Source organism: Mobula birostris, chromosome 13 (assembly GCF_030028105.1).
Source record: "Mobula birostris isolate sMobBir1 chromosome 13, sMobBir1.hap1, whole genome shotgun sequence".
Lineage (NCBI taxonomy): Eukaryota > Metazoa > Chordata > Chondrichthyes > Myliobatiformes > Myliobatidae > Mobula > Mobula birostris.
This window is the reverse complement of record NC_092382.1, coordinates 57,483,028-57,498,913: the sequence shown is the minus strand read 5'-3', so window position 1 is coordinate 57,498,913 and position 15,886 is coordinate 57,483,028. Positions and strand designations below refer to the sequence as shown.

The 15,886-nt window shown below is 43.2% G+C and overlaps 1 protein-coding gene across 3 annotated transcripts in view; it reads left to right on the top strand.

The window, feature by feature from the left end:
- The first annotated feature begins 991 nt into the window (after nt 1-991).
- LOC140207624 (NACHT, LRR and PYD domains-containing protein 3-like) overlaps nt 992-15,886 on the top strand; it is a 35,910-nt gene continuing 21,015 nt past the window's right edge. The window contains exons 1-4 of one of the 3 annotated variants that reach the window (XM_072276174.1): nt 992-1,166; nt 4,979-5,098; nt 11,345-11,437; nt 15,351-15,443. In XM_072276174.1, coding sequence (XP_072132275.1) covers nt 4,996-5,098; nt 11,345-11,437; nt 15,351-15,443 — 289 coding nt within the window. In that variant the 5' untranslated portion in view covers nt 992-1,166; nt 4,979-4,995. The remainder of the gene's footprint in view (nt 1,167-4,978; nt 5,099-11,344; nt 11,438-15,350; nt 15,444-15,886) is intronic. The other 2 variants (XM_072276175.1, XM_072276176.1) reach the window with 2 other exon arrangements.

The following is a 15,886-nucleotide window of genomic DNA, read 5'->3' as shown; positions in this document are numbered from 1 at the left end:
CAAAGAGGAGACCCGGCTCAGTGTTCTTTGTCCAGTATTTGAATTTTCAGTGTCCAGTCCTGGCTCCGGTGTTCCCCGTGTCCAGTCCTGGCTCCGGGGTTCCCAGTGTCCAGTCCTGGCTCCAAGTCCTTGTCCATTACGCTTATTCCCGCTTCCGCTTTGCTCTTCTTGTAACGAGTAATAAACTCAATGTAGTTAAACCTAGAAAACGTGTTTGTGTCCCCTCTTGCTCCGCACTTATAACAGGGAGTGAGACTCCCATTTTTTAATCAGCACGCAACTTCCCCCTCCATCCCCCCCCCCCACCCCGTGCTCATTTTCAATCAGTGCGTCATTCCCTCCCTGTCGGCCATTTTAACGTGCGTGACTATTTTCAGAGAGTGCATCACTCCCTCCTTCGGTCACACTTCTGGCCATTTGGAATACATGACTTTTAAGAGAAATAAATTCAACAAGTATTTCCGGCGGGGGTCGGTCAACAACCTCTGCTCCTGAAATGAAACGCGCTGTTAACCGTGGGCGAGGGGGTTTCTTGTGATAATAGTTGTTCGGATGGAAATGCGATAATCTCTCTAAGTTTTTTTTTCCCCCCAGTTAGTGGAAATATATAGTCGAATGTGTTTGGTTTAATTTCAGCAGAAATGCGTCTCTCTGTACCTGAACAGCAGAAGGACGTTTGAGCTGGAACTATACCTATGCAGGACAGTCCTGTTTACACACGGGGCCGAGCTCAGATCCTCTCGGGACCTGGGATGGATCAAATTCGCAGCCTGGGATTCGCTGGGTTAAACAGAGAAACTCCGCCCCACTGGTTGCATGAGAGAAAAAGGAGAGATTTACACGGAAATCCGGACAGAATGGTTAGCGCAGCCTGTTTGTTTTCCACTCTAAGGTTGCTACATTGATCCCACTCCCGCCTCCTCCCGCTGTCGGACCCGTCCTGAGCCGGTGAGAGTTAGTGTGACCCGGACCGCGACAGTCCCGCTCTACCCTGGCTCACCCGGCCCTGTCCATCTGTAATGACCGACGGACTCGGGAGCAGCAGCTCAGACTCAACTCTCCGTACAGGGTGAGCCCACCGGTGCAGGACCATTGTCGGTCACCCGGGAAGTCAGTCTGTGATTTCCCGGGACCACACTGAACGCCGTCCGGTTACAGCATCAGAGGTAAGTGTTGTGTATGAGTCTGTACAAGTATTCAGCGTTCACAGCGAAACTCGGCTTTGATCGGGATCGGGAGTGAATTTAGTGGCAGAGGGCAGTCCTGACATATTCATGTTAACGGGTCAATCATTGTCCAAATGGATTAAGAGAAACGACGTTGTTACCTTGAACCAGAAATACTCTCCAGGGTGGTTTCTACTGAGTGAGAGCTGAAGGCATCTTTCACACCGGTAGCAACATGTGAAATCCCACGGGGCAGTGATCTGTCACCGATCTCTCTGTCCCTCATTAAAACGCAAGTACTCAGAATAACAGGTCGAAACCCGGTTATATTACGAAACGTCGCTTATGGGAATGCTTTGGTTTGATTTATTTGAAGGAAGCTTGAAAATTATTTTTAGCGCATCTACAGATGACAGGAGTCTGAGATAAAAACAAAATGCTGGAAACTCGCAGCAAACAGGGGAGCGAAGTAACTGGTAACTTTGCAGGTTCGAGACCCCGGGTAATGTCCTTACATCGCGTCACTGGTTCTATCGCTCTTCCCTGTAGCAGAAAGTGTTAATTACAATATTAAACTTCCTTCACGCTTGAATGACGGTGTTTTGTCGAACGGGTTCGATTTGATTTCAGCAGAAAGGCCGCTCCCTGTTCTGAGGAATGTGCACGGACAGGACAGGCAGCTGCTTGCTCGCAGACCCTGAGCACCGAGTCTCACAGAACAACAACCCCCACCTTCCAAATCAGTCAATCATCTGCCCTCTTGCCCTTTCCATTCCACTCCTGATGAAGGGATTCTGTCCGCAACGTCGACTGTTTACACTAATCCGTAGAGCTGCCTGACCTGAGCTCCTCCAGCATTGTGTGTTGCCATGGTTATGGGTTTTCCGTGTGGGGCGGTGGGCGGAGCTATTTGTAACAAAATGATACACAGTATCCGCACTATCAGAGTATTCTTGGGGAATTAAGGTGAGAATATTTCAGCTTCTGATATTTATTTCGGAACTTTATTTCCCAACAACCAGTTGTCTGTGCATTGGTTCAGCCATCAAGGAGATATTTGCTCTGTTTTCAGCCACTTCTGGCTGTGGTGCCTCTTGTGATCCTACTGTTTCCACAGGTTAAGTTAAGATTAAGAATAGCTCCACAACAATGGCGAACTGTTCCAAGGCAAGGGTGCGAGATCTGTGTAGCAAACACCTGTTCCATTTTCAAAATTTCTTATTTCAGACGAATACATCTACAAAAAGGGTGTTATTTTGCATATCAATGCACACTGTATATACAGTATAATGTATATATGTACAGTATGTATATGTATAGTAATATCGTATATACAGCATATAAAGTATATATGTGGTCCATATATGGCAATGCATATACAGTACTTGAAATAGTATTCACCACCCACCAAAAAAAAATCTTTATTCACATAAATGAGTATTGCAACCAGGGATTTTAATCAATTTAGCTGAAGTTTTGTTGTTTTTTTTTTTCTGTGAACCCCATCCTCTTTCTCTGCCACAGCAGAACCCAAATCCATGGGAGAATTGTAAAGCATGAAAAATAAATAAAGCGGTAATATTAGCCGTTCAAATGTATTCATTCAGTCCTTCAGTACTTCACGTACTTGCTGTTCTTCAGTACTTGGGTGAAACACCTCTTGCAGCTATTATAGATAGTAATATTTTGGGACAGTCTCTATTAGTTTTCCACAACATGATGGAGTGAGATTTCTTTATTCCTCCTTGCAAAATTGCTCAAGCTGTGCCAGGTTAGTTGGGGAGCGGCGGTGGACAGCAGTTTTGATTTTGCTAGAGATGTTCGATAGGGTTAAGATCAGATCGCTGATTGGGCTACTCAGAGTCATCAATTTTCTACATTTGAAGCTACTTCATGTTTGCTCCCGCAGTGTGCTTTGGGTCGTTGTTCTGCTTAAAAATTATCTTCCTCCCCACTTTCAGATTTCTGGCTGTGTCGAGGGTGTTTGTTTGCTAATGTTTTATACAAAATCTCTGTATTTAGCAGCTTTCATCCTCACATCAAACCATACCAGATGGTGAGTCGTGCTGATGAAAAGCATCCCTGTAGTATGATGTCACATTCACCATTCTTTATAGTAAGGATGGTGCTCACTGGCTGATGCACAGCATTACACTTACATACACACACTGCTTAGTGTTGAGGCCAACATTTCCAGTTTAGACATACGCAATCTTTGCAGTATCCCCTAAGTGACGCTGCACAATGTCATATGGGCGAGGATATGCCTTTTTTAAGAAGTCAAATCCATTCAGTAGAGGCATTGAATAACAGAGCAGAGCACTTACTTGGGGCATATCTTAAAGAGTAACACTGAGAAAATAATAAATATTTCCTTTGTTTATTTGGACAGGACACTGTTGCAGAAAGTTAATATTGGACCACTGGAAAATGATGCTGGTGAGGTAGTAATGGAGGACAAATAAATGGCAGATGAACTTAATGGTTACTTTGCATCTGCCTTTACTGCTGACAACACTAGCAGTGTGTCAGAGGTCTGAGAGCATCATGGGGCAGGAAGTAGTGCCATTGCTATTACAAATTTAAAAAAAAAAAAAAAAATCTCGGCAAGCTTAAAGATCTTAAGTTGTATAAGTCACTTGGACCAGATAGATACATTCCAGAGTCCTGAGAGAGGTTGCAGAAGAGATGACGGATGCCATTAGTCATGATCTTTCAAGAATCACTTGATTACAACATGGTCCCAGAGGACTGGAAGATTGTAAATGTCAATCCACTATTTAAGAAAGGAGGAAGGCAAAAGAAAGAAAATTATAGGCCAGTTAGAGCCGATAGTGCAGGTACAACAGATTAGAGATAAAGGTGGGAAGATGTGCCTGGAGGCTGTGGAAGTGAGCGAGGTCCTCAATGAATACTTCTTTTTGGTATTCACCAATGAGAGGGAACTTGATGATGGTGAGGACAATATGAGTGAGGTTGATGTTCTGGAGCATGTTGATATTAAGGAAGAGGAGCTGTTGGAGTTGTTAAAATACATTAGGATGGATAAGTCCCCGGGGCCTGATGGAATATTCCCCAGGCTGCTCCATGAGGCGACGGAAGAGATTGCCGAGCCTCTGGCTGGGATCTTTATGTCCTCGTTGTCCACGGGAATGGTACCAGAGGATTGGAGGGAGGCGAATGTTGTTCCCTTGTTCAGAAAAGGTAGTAGGGATAGTCCGGGTAATTATAGACCAGTAAACCTTACGTCTGTGGTGGGAAAGCTGTTGGAAAAGATTCTTGGGGATAGGATCTATAGGCATTTAGAGAATCATGGTCTGATCAGGGACAGTCAGCATGGCTTTGTGAAGGGAAGATCGTGTCTAACAAGCCTGATAGAGTTCTTTGAGGAGGTGACCAGACATATACATGAGGGTGGTGCCGTGGATGTGATCTACATGGATTTTAGTGAGGCATTTAAAACGGTTTCACACGGTAGGCTTATTTGGAAAATTAGAAGGCATGGGATCCAGGGAAGTTTGGCCAGGTGGATTCAGAATTGGCTTGCCTGCAGAAAGCAGAGGGTGGTGGTGGAGGGAGTACATTCGGACTGGAGGGTTGAGACTAGTGGTGGCTAAAAAGGATTGGTTCTGGGACCTCTACTTTTTGTGATTTTTATTAACGACCTGGATGTCGGGGTAGAAGGGTGGATTGGCACGATGGGCTGAATGGCCTAATTCTACACCTATGTCTTAAGATCTTATGGTTTAAATATTTCTATGAGCTTCAGTGATGTGTTGTGTTGCTCCTTAACCTGCATTTTCATTTTGAAGGCAGCAAAACAACTGAAATGGGAAGTATATTCACTAAAACTCAGCCTGAAAACTTACCGCAAGGGGAAGTTGATGATGCCACAAAATTGAAACCCCCTGGAAGCTTTGAACATGGAGCAGGTTAGTAGACTTCAAATTGTTTAAAATTAAGCATCTGGTAGTCACTCGAGTATTACTTATGAACTCATAATGTAGCCCTCTGGTAAGCTTCAGGCTCGCTCAGCTCGCTTTCCTCTAGAGGAAGCAGCCTTCGGCCCTGCCAAATGGGTAGTCAAGTTTGTGTGGATGCTGTGTGATGCAGCCCACCCCTCCAAATAACAGACAATGCACCATATGCGATTAAATTATTATAATTTATAGCTATTACTAGAACTATGTAATTAATAGAGATAAAATATAAAAGGAAAGTAAAAGGTGCCAAACTTATCAAAGTTCAACCACTTCGTGCACAACAGTAACGGAGTCCTCTTTCCACCATTCAATCACCTCCGACCACCTCGATCCGCCACCTGGGACCAACCACGGTGGTCGACCAGACACTCCACACAAGTCTATCTTCGTCTCCTCTCCTTGGCAAAGACCCTGGACCTTGGACTTCGGCTGGGGGTCCGTCTCGTCGGCCAGCTCACAGCATTGCATCCACTGTCTCGGTCCCCATCTCACCTTCTCCGCCAGAGCCCACACATCACAATAGCTTACAGACACACAAGAAAGAATAACATCTATCGCAGTTGGTTAGCAACTGAATACAACTCTTTATAACCCAAACTGCTAGAGAACTTTCTCAGCAGTTAAATAACAAAGAAGCCATTTTGATTAGCCTAAGCGGTAACATAAAAGAAGAAACCCCTTACAATAATAATTCTGAAATTGGGGAATGCACAACAGACCGTGAAATCATATTCCTCGAAGGGCAGGCATGATTCAGTACTCTGTGGGACCTTTTTAGAAATTATAGCTGTTGAAATAGATGAGTGGGAGCCGGTGGACATAGCATAGAATTTATTTCTTCCTCCCTTCGTTTACGGCATGTCCCAACAAGTGCGTGCCGCAAATTATACGCTAGTGACTAATTAAACTACTAGCCCAAACATCTTTATAATGTTGGAGCAAACCGGAAACATGTGGTCACGGAGAGAAACGTATAAAGTCTTTAGACAACAGCAGCAGTTGAACGCAGGTCACTGTGGCTGTAAAGCATTCTGCTAACTACTATGTCACCATACCACCCTAAACTAAATTCCTAACCAATTCACCTTAACTTCCAACTCAAGTCTTCAAATCCTGGCAACATCATTGTAACTTTTCTGTGCACCCTTTCAATCATGTTGATTTCTTCTCTGTCGTTAGGTGACCAGAACAACACACTCTGATCCAGATTAGGCCTCACCAATTTCTTCATACACTTCAACATATTTATCCTTCCAAAGTACACATTTGTCTGCATTAAAACCCATGCCACTTTACAGTCCCTTTCCTGGTAAATCCCTCCTGCACCATGTCCAGATCAGTTGCATCCTCCGAAAAGGGAGGTAGGTTGAATGTCAGGTCCCGGGATTATGGTAGCACATGGCTGGGTAGGGTCCGCGTCCAGAAGGATGGGGCAATATGTGAAACGGTGAAGGCAGGGTGCCTGGAATGAAACATCGTAAGACCCTGTGAGCATGTGCTGTCTACCAACGAGACGTTATGCGACCCGTGTAGGATAGTGTCCTAGAAGATGGGATTATCAAACTAGACTCGGAAAGGCTAATGGAAGGTGGGTGAAAGGGGCCGTGAGATGGGGGCAGACCTCTCTCAGCGTGCCACCCCGGGGAGATGCTGGTAGAGCAGCCTGTTTCTCAGGCAGGACTGCAAATGAAATCTCTCGAAATACAAGCTGCTACCGGTGAATTTGCAGAATACCTGCTGGTGGCCGATTTGAGAATAGGAATAAGAGTGAGCAGAGTACATAGGTACATGGTCCACAACTTGAAATCCATAGACTCCTCGGTTAATGTTAGGGGCTCATTATATAATAAAGGTTGTGAACAGACCGTTTACAGTAATGGAGAATTTTCTTTCGAGAGGACTTGAAAAAGAAATTTTCAGGAAGAGGTTTGCTGGAGAAAGGAAAAACAGAGGGGTTGGAATGTTAGCTGTTAGTTTCAAATTTCCAGTTTAATTATCGGCAATGATTAATTTGCCCCAGATGCACATTTTCCTCAGAAATGTGGGCTTCCCGTATCTTAAATAAAGATGCACAAATGTCCACGTCGACTGAGATTATACCTGGCCATTGTGGGACCAGAGTTAATCTAAACTTATTTCCGTGTAAAAAAGAAAAATATACCAGAAAAATCACAAGAAGGAAAAAAAAATCTGTATTTGCACCGTTCTTCCTTGCAGGTAACTGCAAACCTTAAAATGAACATTCATGTCCCACCATGACAAGCTTTCACACATTTTTCGGAGAACCAAGGAAGCGACAGAAAGCTGATGGATGGGGACCCCCGGCAATTTAACACATCATGCAATGTCTTAAAAGCACAGCCTCTTGAAAATGGTCTCTGGACCCTGTCTCTCACAGACATAAATGCAGACTCACACTCTCTTCTCTCAAATAAACTCAGTGTTGCCATATTTTACACATTTGAAGCATGCAAGATATTCACAATTTAAACCATGTCAGAGACCTCTTGTTCCTAAGGGTTAAACAGTTTCAGTTACAATTCGAGAACATTGAAAAAACTCCGAGACTTTAAAACAAATAAATATTCAAAGTTATTCACCATGCAAAAGAAAATAACATTAGACAAGTTTAAATCGTGAAATCCCAACAGTAACTAAATTACCAACATACTTGGACCTTTCTGTAAATCCAATCTCATTAATTGCCTCCAGAGTATTACTAAAGTTAAAATATAACTCCTGTACTTCCATCTCCTATGCTGTAATCATTCTCCTGAGTACCCATATCTCAGTTTGTGTACGGTCACTGGGATCATGCAGTCTCACCCCTTTCAAGATTCAAAGTTGCTGTCAGACACAAATGTATACGTTGCGACAGCCAACTTGGGAAGAGTAGAAGGACCGAGTTGAGTACGTGGGTAAGGGTCCCAACTGGGAGTCCATAGACGCCTCGGTTAATGTTAGTGGTCCATTGCATAATAAAGGTTCTGAACCCCTCATTTAGTGCAATCGGGAAGATGTTTCGAGAGGACTTGAAGAAATCCTCAGGCAGAGGGTTTTTGGAATCAGGAACGCCAGAGGGGATGAAGTGTGTGGGTTGTTATGAACACCACATTTGAGAAACAAGTACATGGGCGGCAGGGCCTAATGGAATACTTGGTAGGGCTCAGAAAACCTGTGTCAACCAACTGTTCAAGTTTATTTTCAATTTCTCATTGCTACATTTGCAAGTTTCCACCTGTTTCAAGCGCACAAGAAAAGCAGGATAAGATGTCTTAACGACTATCATCCTTGAGCGCTCATATCTATGGTGTGGGAATTATTTTAGAGGTCAGTTATGGCTGGAATCAATTCCCACTTCAGCAAGAACCTGGATCCTCTGTAATTGGCCAATCTCCACAATAGGCCTACAGTGGATATGATCAAATTGCATCTCCACGTGGCCAAGGATCATCTCGACAATACAAATACCTATGCCAGGATTCTGTTATTTAACTACAACTCAGCATTTAACACTATCATTCCTACAATTCTGATCGAAAACATCGAGAACCTAGGCATTTGTATCTCTCTCTGCAACTGCACTCTCAATTTCCAAACCGGAAAACCAAAATCTGTGCGGATTTGAAATGCAGTGCCTATGAAATATTCACTCCCCTCACCTTGGAAGTTTTCATGTTTTATTGTTTTACAATGGATTTAATTTGGCTTTTTTTGACACTGATCAACATGAAAATGACTTTCTCGTGAAAGCCAAAACAGATCTCCACAAAGTAATCTGTATTAATTAGAAATATAAAGCACAAAATAATTGATTGCATGGGTGTTCATCCCCTGTAATAGGACACACCAAATCATCACTCGTGCAGCCAATTGATTTTAGAAGTCACACAGTCAAAGTATTTCAATTGTTTGTAGTAAAACTACACCTGTATATAGAAGGTCCAACTGCTGGTGAGTCCGTATCTTTGCAAAAACTACACCGTGAAGACAAATAAATACAACAAGGATCTCCGGGAAAAGTTGGTAGAAAAGCACAAGTCAGAAGATGGATACGAGGACTTTTCCAGGTCACTGAATATCCCCTGGAGTACAGTTAAGTCAATTGTCAAGAAATGGAAAGAATATGGCACAGCTGTAAATCTGCCTAGAACAGGCTGTCCTCAATAACAGTGACTGTGCAAGAAGTGAATCACTGAGGTGGGGGGGGGCACCAATGGTCCTATGATAACTCTGGAGGAGTTACTAGCTTCAGTGGCTGAGATGGGAGGGACAGCGCATACAACAACTATTTCCTGGGTGCTTTACCAGTCACAGCTTTATGGGAGAGTGGCAAAGTGAACGTTGCTGTTGAAAGAAACTGGCATGAAATCTTGGCTACAGTTTGCCAGAAGACATGTGGGGTAGGAGACACTGAAGTCAGCTGGAAGAAGGTTCTATGGTCTGGTGAAAAGAAAATTGAACTTTCTGGCCATCAGACTAAATCTTGTGTTTGGCGCACACCGCACATCATCAAAAACAGTCCATCCCTACCGTGATGCATGGTGGTGAGTTAATCATGCTATAGGGATGCTTTACTACATCAGATCCTGGAAAGCTTGTGAAGATAGAGGTTACAATGAATGCAGCAAAATACAGGGTAATCCTGGATGAAAACCTGATGCAGTCTGCAAGAGTACTGCGACCTGGGAGAAGATTTGTTTTCCAGCAAGAAAATGACTCAAAGCATAAAGCTAAAATTGCTCAGAAGTTGTTCAAAAACAACGTTAATGCCCTGAAGTGCCCAAGTCAGAGTGTGGACCTCACTGCAATTGAGAATCTGCGGTTCGACTTGAAAAGAGCTGTTCACTCATGGACCCCATAAAATCTGACAGAGTTTCAGCAGTAACGTAAAGAATAATGTGGAAAAATTTCAGTGTTCAGATGTGCAAAGCTGATAGAGACTGATCCATGCAGATTCAAGGCTGTAATTACTGTGAAAGGTGCATCTACTAAATACTTCTTGAAAGGGTGAGTAATTATGCAATCAATTGTTTTGTGATTAATAATTGTAATACGTTTGTATCTTTAGACCATTTCTTTAGAAATGTGTTTCACTGTGTCACGAAATAGTCTCTTCAGTTGATTAGTGTCAAAAAGCCAAAATAGATCCATTGTAATTCAATGTTGTAAAGCAAGAAAGCATGAAAACTTCAAAGAGAGATGAATGCATTCTAAAGGCGGTGTAACATCTCCACCTCACTGACAATCAACATTGGTGCACCACAGGGGTGTGGCCTTAACCATTGCTCTACGCTCTCTGCATCCATGACTGTGTGGCTAGGCACATCTCAAATGCCATCTTTAAATTTGCTGATGATATCATCATTGTTGTCAGAATTTCAGATGGAGATGAGGGGCCATTCAGGAGCGAGATGTATCAGCCGGTGTCACAGCTTTCCATGAACAATTTTTCACTGAATTTCAGTAAGACCAAATAACTCACTCTGGACTTCAGAAGGGGTAAAACGAGGGAAGACACACAAGTCCTCGTAGAGGAATCAGAAGTGGAGAGAGTGAGAAATTTCAAGTTCCTGGTTGTCACTATGTCTGAGGGTCTCACCTGGACCCAACATATCAATGCAGCCATTAAGAAGGCAAGACAGTGGCTATATTTCATCAAGAGTTTGAGGAGGTGGGGTAGTGGGACTAAATAGAAGAATGAGCTCATGATAAAATAGTGGAGCAGACTCGAAGGGCCGAATGGTCAACTTCTGCTCCTTTGTCTTTTGGTCTTATTGTCTTATGGAGATTTGGTATGTCACTAAAAGCATTCTAACCGATTGCATCACTGTCTGGCATAGCGGAGGTTGTTACTACACAGGATCAAGGGTAGCTGCAGAGAGTTGTAAAATTATTCAGCACCATGGTGGGTACGAGCTTTCATAGTATCGGGGACATTTTCAAGGAGAAGTGCTTCAAAGAGATGGCGTCCATCATTCAGGGCTTCCAGTACCATCAGAAAGGAGGAACAGAAGCCTGATTCAACAATAGCTTCCCACCCTCTGCCATCTGATTTCTGAATGGATACTGAACCCATGATCACTACTTCACTACTTCCTTTAAAATTTCTTTATTGCACTACCTATTTAATTGAACTATTTCAAATATATATATATATATATATATATATATATATATGTATGTTTATTTCAGAGAGCCCGAAAGTTGAAAACGCCATCCCCACCATGGCTGAAGATGTGAATATGAATGGGGATCCAGCGAACTCCAAAGAGGGAAAGGACACAGGTGCGTTTATAAGGTCCTGCATGGGAGTTCAGTCAAGAAGGTTCACTCACTTGGCTTTCAGAATGTGATAATTAATTCGATTAGACATTGGAGCTGTGGCAGAAGCCATAGGGTGGTAGTAGATAATTGGCTCTTGCACTGGGGGCCGGTACCTAATTCAAAGTTGCTGGTGAACGCAGCAGTCCAGGCAGCATCTCTAGGAAGAGGTACAGTCGACTTTTCAGGCCGAGACCCCTGAAACGTCGACTGTACCTCTTCCTAGAGATGCTGCCTAGACTGCTGCATTCACCAGCAACTTTGATGTGTGTTGCTTGAATTTCCAGCATCTGCAGAATTCCTGTTGTTTGCGGTACCTGGTTGTCTGCTGCAAGGACTGGTCCAGGGTCTGTTGTTGATTGCATCTATATAAACGATCTGGATGATGATGCGATAAAGTGGATTAAAAACTTGCAGATGACACTGAGGTAGGTGGTACATAGGCAGGGTAATAGGCCGTCAAATTTTCCAGCAGGATCTGGACCCGATGAAATTTGGCTGAATATCGCAGATGGAATTTCATGCAGAGATGTGTGAGGTGTTGCATTTTGCGAGGACAAGTCAGAGTAGGATTACACAGCGAATGTTCGGGGAACTGAAGAATGCTATTGAACAGAGGGATCTGAGAATACAGATACACAGAACCTTGTAAGTGGTATCACAGGTAGATAAGGTCGTCAAGAAAGCTTTTGGCACATTGGCCTTCAGAAATCAAAGTACTGTGTTACAGGAGTTCAGATGTTAAGTTGAAGTTCTCTTAATTGAGGACTAATTTGCAGTACTGCGTGCAATTCTCGTCACCTACCCACAGGAAATACATCAACAAGATTAAAAGAGGGCAGAAAAAATGCAAAGGTATGGCCGGGATGTGAGGACCCGATTTGTCAGGAAAGATTGAATAGATTCGGGTTTTATTCTGCAGAGTGAAAGAATGCCAGGAGATTAGATAGGGCTATAGAAGATACTGAGGAGTGTAGACTGGAATTAGTTCATGAATTAACGATTGATGGTGAAATGTTTAAAGGGAAGAAAAAGAGGATCAACTTCACTCAGAGGTTGGTGTGAATATAGTCTTTATTTCCTAGAGTACAGGAGAATGAAAGGAGATTTGATAGAGCTATATAAAATTGCGCCTACACTGGAAGAAGAGATGATGATTTAAGGATGAATGGTAAAATGTTTAAGAGGAACAACAAGGAGATTATCTTCACTCAGACTTTGGCGAGAGTGTGGAACACGGTGCCTGCGGAAGTGGTGGTGGCCGGTACGATTTCAACTTTTAAGAAAATATAGGTACATGAATGGGAAGGACATGGAGGGCTATGTTCTGATTGCAGGTCGATGGGACTAGACAGATTAATATTTCGGCCGAAGAGTCTGTTTCTGTTCTGTGGTGTTCAATGATTCTAAGAAATGCCTGGCGAGGGAATAGATTCACTGAAGACTCTGGTGTTCATTAACGTAGTGACTGGGAAGAGAGATTTCCTGACAAATCGACCCAGCAACAAGAGTTCACCCAGTCTGGAGTGATGGTGATGTGCAGTCCAGACAGTGCTAAAGGAGAAGAAGTCCAGTCTGCCATGTCTGAGATTTTGCACGGCAACGTTCCTGTTTAGGAATACCACACCTTTATTCTTTATTCCCTTACTCTGCCATGTTGAAAACAATGGAAATCTGGGACATCAAATGTCACTAATGGCTGCAGATTCATAATTCCACATGATGATCCATGCTCTGAGCTTATCCACCTTACGAGCAGTATTCCATAGACCATAGAACATAGAATAGTACATCTCAGTACAGGTCCTTCGGCCCACAATGTTGTGCTGACCCTTAAACCCTGCCTCCCATATAACCCCCACTTTAAATTCCTCCATGTACCTGTCTAGTAGTCTCCTAACGTTCACTAGTACATCTGCCTCCACCACTGACTCCTCGCATTCCACTCACCAACCACACTCTGAGTAAAATATCTTCCTCTAATATCCAGCTTGAACTTCCCAGCTTAAAACCATCTCATCTTGTACTGAGCAGTGCTGCCCTGGAGAAGATGCGCTGGCTATCCACTCGATTACTCCTCTTATTATCTTGTACACCTCTATCATGTCTCCTCTCATCCTCCTTCTCTCCAAAGAGTAAAGCCCTAGCTTCCTTAATCTCTGATTATAATGCATACTCTGTAAACGAGGCAGCACCATGGTAAATCTCCACTGTATCCTTTCCAATACTTCCACATCCTTCCTTTAGTGAGGCGAACAGAACTGGACACAGTACTCGAAGTGTGGCCTAACCAGAGTTTTATAGAGCTGCATCATTACCTCGCGACTTTTAAACTCTATCCCTCGATTTATGAAGGCTAACACCCCATAAGCTTTCTTAACTACCTTATCTACGTGGAGGCAACTATCTGGGATCTGTGTACACGTACTCCCAGATTCCTCTGCTCCTCCACATAACCAAGTATCCTACCATTTACTTTGTACTCTACCTTGGAGTTTGTCGTTCCAAAGTGTACCGCCTCACACTTCTCCGGGTTGAACTCCATCTGCCACTTCTTAGCCCATGTCTGCAACCTATCAATGCCTCTCTGTGATCTTCGACAATTCTCTACACTATCCACAACACGACCAACCTTTGTCATCTGCAAACTTGCCAACCCACCCATCTACCCCACATCCACGTCGTTAATAAATTCCCTTCACTAATATGCACGTAATTCCAAACAGTATTCCCATCTTGCTTAATCTTACCGTTCCTGACTTAATATGTAGGCCTTGCAACATTTATTTTTCGTGCAACCTCTCCACTATCTGCATAGTAAAATGCTTTCCATCACCTGCAACTCTAGATTAAAATGCCTGGGTAGGTTGTGAGACCATAAATCATAGGAGCAGATTTAGGCCATTTAGCCCATCGAGACTACTCCGCCATTCCATTTGGCTGACCCAGGATCCCACTCACCCCAATACACCTGCCTTCTCTCTTGTGTTGAGATACATCAGGCAATTTCCATGCGAAGATTGGTGACCATTTTGGGATCAAGGCACATCAGGACCAGAGAGACACACAGGCCAAAGGAGTAAACTGGCAGTTGAAAGAAGAAGAACATGCAGGGTTTTATATACCACATTTGGTGGCATTGCTTGTCTGTGCAGTCCCATAGACATTGAGCAGAATGCAGGTTCAAATCTCACCAGAGATTCTGGAATAGTGATGTGAAGTGATAACATAAATTGGTGAACAGCCAATGTCCGTAATCCTGACAACAAAATTTGTTCATATAACCCACTGAAGTATCACGACCTGAACTTGTTACTCTGTGTCTAAGCACGACGCCTACCTTAATCCACCCGATTTTTACCCATTCTTTAAAATGACGGCATTCCATCCCTCTAGAATGAAGGACACAACAGCTGGAAGTTTTGTAAATGGTGTTCACATCCTAGGAATGAGCAGATTAGAGGTCTGGCTGGATGCTATAATAGTAAATAACCCAAGAGCACATACTCGACGGGAACGTTGGCAATATTGAAATCCGACTGGAATTACTATAAATTTCAGATATATAGACTATAGTTCAATGTTGTTTTTCTATCTATATTATGCATTACACCGATACCACAAAGTTAACCAGTTCACGACATATGCCAGTGTTATTAAACCTCTCCTCTGATTCTGTTTCGGATATGAATAAAATCGCCAAGGCATTGCAGGAATTGTACAAGCGGTAAGTAAATGGGTTTGGATAGATTGTCAGTATGTACGTGATGATTTACCTCACAGACAGAGAGCAGTTTGCAGATGAGGAAAGAGCAGAACAGAAAGCAGTGTCTTACTGTCATTGGAAATCACCTAATCCTCATTCTGTTTATTGCAGAGAGCCAGGATGTTGAAAACCCCAACCCCACCATGGCTGGAGGTATGAATATGCATGAGGATCCAGTGAGCTCCAAAGCGGGACAGGACACAGGTGCGTTACAGAATACTAACAAAGTTAAATGTTGCCTTAACATCAGTTCCAGATTTAATGCCTGGGCCCGTAATTCATAGGAATACAGGGAAGACGTAAGGGCTGAGAAATATAGGGATAACATATACATGTTTATTATAATCACTGCTTGAGAGATTTTATGGACAGTAACTGGGACTGCCATGCTTGTAAATGTGATGACTGAGATAGAGATTGTCAAATGTGTTCAAATAACTTTCCTTAATCAACCGAGCGGTGCCATGGAGCAGCCCACCGATTTAACCTAATGTAATTCGGGGGTAAAATTGCAACGACTAATCAAACTAACCACCGGTACGTTTTTGGATTGTGAGAGGAAACCGGAACATCCGGAGAAAACAGTCGCCACATGAGTTGGAACATACAAATGTGCTCAGCGAGGACACCAGAATTGAACTCCAAAT